At 33.3% G+C, this 8324-nt stretch overlaps 1 protein-coding gene across 1 annotated transcript; it reads left to right on the forward strand.

The window, feature by feature from the left end:
- The first annotated feature begins 4531 nt into the window (after positions 1 to 4531).
- LOC129216135 (heparan-sulfate 6-O-sulfotransferase 3-B-like) lies at positions 4532 to 7367 on the forward strand. The gene is made up of 3 exons (XM_054850294.1): positions 4532 to 4881; positions 5681 to 5683; positions 6707 to 7367. The coding sequence occupies exons 1-3, from the start codon at positions 4532 to 4534 to the stop codon at positions 7365 to 7367; spliced, it is 1014 nt and encodes a 337-aa protein (XP_054706269.1).
- The last annotated feature ends 957 nt before the right edge of the window (positions 7368 to 8324 follow it).

Here is an 8324-nt window from a genome sequence, read left to right on the forward strand (position 1 = left end):
TAGGTAACCCTGCTGATTTATAGTAACCCTATGTGAATAGATGTGTCCGATCTCTTTGTTTTGATTTTCAAAAAAAAAAAAAAAAAAAAAAACCTCTCGCGCAGGCGCTGGAGCTAAAAATTGACGCCAATGAAGAAAGATCGCCAGATTCCCAATTATCGAAATATCCCCGGTTTGAGTGTAATTTGTTTCCACATTTATTATAAAGAATGCCAATTTTATGAAGTAGAGCTTATTATTTTTCTTTGACAATAATTGTTAGTTCATTATTGAGTACTTTTTGTTGTCTATGTGAAAATATTAGACATATGCTGGAGTATTTGATAAAGAAATTTTAAAGGCCTACTTACTTCATTTACGTAAACATGATCAAACATTTTACTGAAGGAGTTGATTCAATTCTTGTAAAATTAAGTTACTATTTCTGTAACTATCCAGTTCAAAGAAAAAGGTGCTTAAAAGTGATGTTTATATATATATATATTTAAAATAATGAAGATTCCTACCACTAATTGTTCAATAATGCAAAATAGCTTTACTAATCAGTTATTTCAAATTTAAAAGTTTATTATTTATTTTTCATGTGTTTTAAGGATTTAAAATTATATATTGTAAACAAATTTTATTGAAAACTATGTTTTCTTGATCATAAATAAATGAAACAGTGAAGTAAAGATTTTGAGTAACTTTTACTCTGTATTTTAATAACATTTCCTTTCTTTGCAACCGTAGAATTGCAATGCAACCAAATGTGTACAAATTTTCTATTTGTTCGTCAAGGGAGAATTAACTCTAATCTGAATTCTACTCAGGATTTTTTGTAACTAATATTTGTAGCAATGTTAGTAAGTTTCCCGCAGGATTCAGAATATCTGATATTTTGATATATATCCGATATTTTCAATTAGCACAAATTAAAGTCTTTAAAATAGTAATTGCATCCTCGATTTACTCTTTATTTTCTTATATTATTATTAAAATATGTAGAATTAAAGTTAAGTTTTCTTTTTATTATTTATATCTAATATTTCATTTTACATTTTAATCAATTTTTATGGAGTTAACTTAGCATTAGCTGTTTCATTTCTGCTCTGTTAGCTACTTTTACAGTTATATGATTCAGAAATAAAAATATTCATTAGTTGTTGCACAGTCATAAGACATTTTTTTTCTGACCAACGTTTAATAATTAATCAGACATTTTTAATATGAATTAAATTGATGGTGTTGTAAGATCCGGGCTGTTTTGCTTTGTTCTGATTGTTGTAAACCCAAACGTTTTGACTGCATCTGCAGTCATCTTCAGTGTTTACATGGTCGAAGCTTCTAGGGAGGCGACTTTTAATTCATTCTTCCTTTTTGTTGAAATTGTTGGGATCCTTACAATTTCAATCCTGGTTAAACTGCAACAGCTAGCTAAACTGTTGGCCACACAAAATGCAGCAATGCCAAGATGGATAGTTGTCAGAATGAAATGAAATTTTATACACGTTATGGCAACATTATCAGAAAGTGATTACAAAATGAAAGCAAAGTGATCATTTATTATTGGAAAAATCCCAAATGAATGAAGGTTTAAGTCTCCTGTCAAGCTACCTATTGCGTGAATGTACAAGGTATTGCAGTCAAATATTGAAGCATAGCAGTCTTGTAGGATATCCTACTACACAGTTACTAGAAAATGTGCCACTAATTCCATCAAGCTCATAGCCTACACAATTTACCTTCTCAAGTGATCCCAGATATGCTCAATTTGTGTCAAAGCAGAGTCACGCACTGGACATAAAAAGTGGAAAAAGAAGTCCCCTCACACCCTTGCTATGTGTGATCAAGCAGTGTCTTCCTGGGAGCCCCGCCATGAGTGCCAACACATGTGACTGAATAATGATATTAACGCAGTTTGCTGTCATGGGGACCACAGGGTGACCTGTCATAGTGCTATGGATCAATATTAGAAGTGATTATGTTTTGTACATGATTGCAATTCATAAAGGCATCCCAGCTGTGGGTGGGGTATGCCGCTGAAAAGCAAAAGCATTATTTGGGAGTTCACAACGTGTTCTCTATAACCTTACAAAAATGTTATTTTTGCCAAATTCGATCTGGATTCATCGCTATGAGAGCATATCTGGAACCATTCGGTTTCAAACAAATCGATTTGAACTCAAACCTACTCTAAGTGTATAAGACAGTGTGAATGCCCAAATAAAGCCTACTTTTCAGGAACACACCACATCGGCAGCTGTAGTGAAGCTATGGGGTGCTATTGTGTGTGGGACAAGATCACCTCTAAAATTGATTCGCTGCACTATCACAACCTAACGGTACATTTTTGTCATGTGTTGAGACTCGTGTTCAATAGGGCAATGCACCGTCACACACAGCAGGGGGGGGGGGGGTCCTCTTCCGCATTATCACCTTTTCTAACCTGCGTGATGTCATTTGTCACAAATTGTGCATATCTGGAATGACTTGACGGTAAATTGGACAATCTATGAGTTTGATTGAATTAGTTGTGCTTTACATTAACTGATAAGAATTGACCTAGGAAATCATATGAGACTACTATACCTCAATGTTCGACTGTATCGTGTTGTACATTCATGCTAGAGTTGACTCAACAGTGTACTTAAACCTCCATTCAATTGGGATTTTTCCAGTTATAAATGTTCATTTTATTTTCATTTTGTAATCAATGTTGCCATCAAGTGTAAAATTTTGTATCATTCTGACTGCACCTTCTTGATGTCGCATTTTGTGTAGCCAGCAGTGTATATAACAATACCAATTTTGGAAGCCACTATTTAGCCAATATTGGCGTAAAATCGGCATGCAATAATGGCTCAAGGCTGTGATTGCAATATTGGCCAATATTGTCAAAATGTATCCCCTCCGTGCTCCAGCCAATACTGTGAGCCACTATTTAGCCAACGTAACGCCAATATTGGCCTTAGATCGGCATGCAATAATGGCTCAAGATTGCAATAGCAATATTGGCCGATATTGTCAAAATGTATCCCCTACGAGCTTCAGCCAATATTGTGAGCCACTATTTAGCCAACGTAACGCCAATATTGGCCTTAGATCGGCATGCAATAATGGCTCAAGATTGCAATAGCAATATTGGCCGATATTGTCAAAATGTATCCCCTACGAGCTTCAGCCAATATTGGGTGCAAATCGTACGCCAACATTCAGCCAACCAAGTACAATATTGCGCCAAGATTCAATGCTACTTGGGTCAAAGCTATGTGAGAAAACAACAGCTGAATAAATCCAGTATTGCTCAACACTGTTGGGAATCAAATCACTCTTTTGATTTTAACTCTTATCAAATTATCCAAAAATGCCCCAATTCGTTGGATCTTGATTTTTGGGAATCTTTCCACATCCTGAGGAACCGTTCTAATTTAGTTAACGATCTTACTGCAATTCCCTATTTTTCCTCTGTGTGGATTCCTTTGTTAAAATTGGTTTAGATTTTCTATTATTTTTATGTAAACGTCGTACATTTCTTACTTTTATTTTTTCATTTTTTGCTTTCTTATTTCGTTTTGTGATTAACTAATTCCAATATGTTTATCCTTCACTCTGTTTTTTCTGCATTTCTCCATTTGATACATTGCTTCCATACGTAGTTTTTCCCGCTGGTAAATTTATTGCTAATTTATTCAGAGTGGTTTCATTTTTGGACTTTTTGCATTGTTTATGGGTTTTCTTTTAAAATTTATTACTTAACGGTTTTTTTCCTGATGGAATTATATAATAAATTTTGTCTCCATGCGCCATTTTATCTTTTTTGTTTTGTTTAATTTCTATTTTTTGATATTTATACTATCCGTTCCACCGTGTTGCTTTTCTCGGATGACTTTTCATCCAAAAGCTCACACTTCTTTGCATTGAAAAAGGTGTTCCTTGTAACACCGAAACACGTGTCTGCAATCATTTGCAAGTTTTGTGCTTAATAACGTTGGATTACTGACTTTTTAATTTTTCAGCACAAAGGTATTTATTCTTTATTTGAATGGATTGTTTCAGTATCACGCGGTACTCACCTCCTTATGATTTTAGCTCCATAGAAAAAAGTGGAAAGCTTTTTCATACTTACAATTTGGCAACGCTAATATCAAAGCTATCAAAATGATCAAAATATGACTGAAAAAAATTATGGAAACAATAATGTCATTCATGAGCAGAATTATGAATGCGTATTATGTTTTTAATGTGTTCATTTCGCCCTGATCTATCGTACATTAGAGTAATACAATTTTGGTACTAGGTACTATATGAAACGGACTTAATGAAGAAAAGTGTGAAGTATCGTTTTTTTTTCGGCTTTTGTATGCTTGTGACTTTACTTTGCTTAATTTTAATTGGTTGGTTTTGTCCAGATCGAGTATGTATGGTGTCAAGGTGGAATTACTCTCAATTTCGATATCCTAGTTGGAGCAAATTGAGTTTAAAGCATGTTGTGGCTGACAACTTAGGGAGACCATTAACTTTCCTTTCCCATCCTTTGATCAGAGAAAAAATGAAACTGGGTGAAGTTCATGACAAACTTTCATTTGATGATTTCTTAGAGTCCGATTTTCATTTCGATATAAAGGGATCCGATGTTATTGTGTTTCTTCATATTCAGAAAACTGGCGGCACATTATTTGGTCGGCATTTAGTTCAGGGTCTTGATTTAGAGCAACCTTGCCTGTGCAGAAAGGGACGGAAGAAATGCCGTTGTTTTAGACCAGACTCTGATGACAAATCATGGCTATTTAGTAGATATTCCACTGGTTGGAAATGTGGTTTACATGCGGACTGGACTGAGTTAACAAATTGTGTACAAAGTGCAATGGATCAAACTGAAAAGGGTACTGCCAAAAGGAGGTAGAAATTATTTGTTATTCAATTGTTAAAAATAGGTCGCTTCATATTCGAATCTTTGTAATCAAAACATTAAAATATTTATGCATTTCCACCATGAAGCAGTATGGTTGTTTTAACTTCTGCTTTTCTGAAAAAAAAAAAAAAAAATGAAACACTTTTTATACAGATGTATATCTAAATTCCTCACTGATTCTAGTTCAATCATTCTCACATGTTCATTTGACAAATAGCACTTGACTATAGTGAAAACAAACATAGTGAATTCTATGTTTTGGCAACTGCTTACCTTCCATAATTATTTACAGCTGAACTTGGTTATTATGATCTTGTTTACCGCTGCCAAATCGGTTGCAATGTCAAAGCATTTTGGCCCCGTCAATACCCAAAAGCAGGATGTTACGAATTTTCGATACACGAATTTGTGACATATGGCACAGAACAGATACTTGAGCTGCAGAATATTTCTGCTCAAATTTGGGGAAAGAACTTGTTAAAATTGCCAAAGTTGCTGAACTTTTTTGCGAGGATGATGCAAGGGAGGGGCAATCAGCCCTCCGTTAAAGGACCGTGTATCAGCAATTTTTCTGAATTGAAGTTCTAAAATGCAAGTGTAAGCCAGTTTTGATGATGTTAAGGAAAGGAACAAGGTTCAAATCTCCCTCCCAGAAGCTTTTCAAAATTGAAGTTTCAGAAAGTCAATTTTAGACAATCTTTAGTGAAGTTTGCAGGAGATATAGTGGCCTTCCTCCAGGCATTTCTCAAAATTTAAGTCTTAAAGACCTGATTGTAAACATCATAGGTTGTTAGTAAGGAGGGAAAATTTCAGAACATTCCCGGAATTTATTATGAAATTCAAGTTCTAAAATGCAATAATGATTACCTCTTTCAACAAAAAGGAAAGGAATGGGTTTGGGAACCTCCTTGGATAAATCTCTATACTTTAGTTGTTTTTGATTTAAAAAAAACTGTGGGAGCCCCCCCCCCCATCAGTAATTGTAATTAGATACATAGTGAAAGCATAAGTTAAAAAATCAACTATCCTCTCCTTGAAACATTTCTGGATCAGCCCTTGCTTTTTTGAAAATGTACATAAATAGCAATGCGCCGTGTGCCCTGAGTAAAAATGCAGCTTTTAATACAATTAAGGATGCTTGGAACTGGTGGCAAAGCTCTCAGTACTCTAATATTTGGAGAAATTAAACAACATTTTTATGCACCGAGAATGTAGACAAAGTGCAAGGTTTTTCATTTTTGGTCAAATATACAAGTATGAAATTTTAATTTTTTTTTATGCTGTACAAATGATTACTGTACATAAAATGTTTCTTTCATACTCACCTATATAAAGAAGTTTAAATTTTGAATTGTGATTTTTAAAAAGTCAGATTTTTTTAAAGGTTTTTGTCAATTGTTTGCTTGTAATCTGCAATAATTTCAACGAAATTTGCCTTATTACGTAACGTTTTTCAAAAAAAGAACTAATTTTGAAGCGACTAGAACTCCTCTCCTGTAACCAACACTCCATCGGGAAGGACCAGTAAGAATTAGGAATTTAAACGGCCCTTCTTGAACTATCCTAGAGATCATATTTGCAATGTTCATCTGTATGCTTCTTAATATGATAGATCGGATGTAACAGCAAATTTTATATGGTTCTGCTCATAGTATTGTGTGTGTGCTATATTGTAATTTTATTAGTCTATTTAGAAAAAAAAACTTCTCATTGAAAAATATTATTATAGTACTTATACAACTTAGTAATAATTTTACCATGTTTTTTTATAATGTTTCAAAAAATTCAATCATGCTCTTTATATTTTTGCAGATATTTTTATATTACATTGCTTCGTGAGCCTGTAGATCGTTTCTTAAGCGAGTTTCGCCACGTTCAGAGAGGAGCAACATGGAAATCATCTCTTCATTTGTGTGAAGGACGTCCTCCCACAGTTGAAGAACTTCCTCTCTGCTTCACTGGAAAAGATTGGAGGGATGTTCCTCTGTCAAAGTTTATGAATTGTAATTCTAATCTGGCAATTAACAGGCAAACACGTATGCTGGCAGATTTGACACTTGTAGGCTGCTACAACACCTCTGCAATGTCATCTCGTGACAGAGATGTTCTTATGCTTGCTAGCGCCAAAGAAAATTTAAGGAAAATGGCTTTTTTTGGGCTCTGTGAGTTTCAAAAAATGTCTCAATATTTGTTTGAAAGTACTTTTCATCTTCATTTCCTTCAACCATTTCATCAACTGAATGAGACTCATGGAAGTCTTGCTCGTAGTGCCATCAGTGAGGATGCAATTAAAAGAATTCGTAAGCTAAATTACCTTGATGTTCAACTTTATGAGTTTGCTGTGAATCTCTTAAAGCACAGGTTTGAATTAATGAAGAGAAAGGATTCCAATTTTGAGAAGAATTATAAGAATCTAGGTAAGAAAAAGAGTCGCTCAGATGTTGGTTATGACCCTGCTTTGAGAGATTCTTGATAATTCATCTGAAATTTGAATCATGTATGGTTCTCACTAAGTCTAAATCTTTGTTCATTGATTTATATTTGTTTTAAGATCTGCAAATGTTAATAATCTATATGTTTCATTTAAATTTAATTTTTAATCTTGCAGAATTGATACTTGTTTTTATAGACGCATGTTTTTAAACTTAAAATTATATAATTATAAGAAATTTTTAAAATATAGGTTTAATTTAGTATAATTTTAGTTTTTTCGATAGTAGTTGATAATGCATTAAAAATGCAAAACCTATTTAAATAGTTTATCTAAATTAACCCAACTATAAAATTGTTAATTTTTTGTATTAATTGTTCACCATTGTGATTCAGTATTTTTCAGGGTCAATCCAGGATTCTAATTTAGGTCTTCATTTTTAAGGACCAAATACTTTTGCGACTTTATTTTAATAAAAAATAAAATAGTTTTGTAAACGTTTCTCCTTTTTTTTTTTTTTTGCCAGGCAAAGAGGGGGGGGGGGGCAATCAGTAAGAGTGTTTAGTTATCACAAATTTTCTTCAGTATATTATTTTTCTAGAAAAGTGATAAAACAAAATTCATTGAAGTTAATAAAGAAACCTTATTGAATGTTCTAAACGTAAATCAGTTTTGATAATATAATGAATTTATCCAATATATATTCCTAATCAATGCTCACATTAAACAGATTGCTAATATAAAGATAGGAAAGAAATTTTTTTCTCTTACAGTCGAGTCTCAATAACTCGAATCTTCCTTTATATCCAAGTTTTCATTGGGTCCCAAACTCTTGAGACTGTTGTGGGAACTTCCCATAATTCGAACTTTTAGCCGGTCCCTTAGGACTTTGAGTTATTGAGAGTTGACTGTACTTATAAATATTTAACGTTAAGAGAGGCTTTTCCCTATTACATAAAATGTAATAATTATTTATTTATTATAATTTTTTAAAGCCAA

Source organism: Uloborus diversus, chromosome 1 (assembly GCF_026930045.1).
Source record: "Uloborus diversus isolate 005 chromosome 1, Udiv.v.3.1, whole genome shotgun sequence".
Taxonomy (NCBI): Eukaryota; Metazoa; Arthropoda; class Arachnida; order Araneae; family Uloboridae; genus Uloborus; species Uloborus diversus.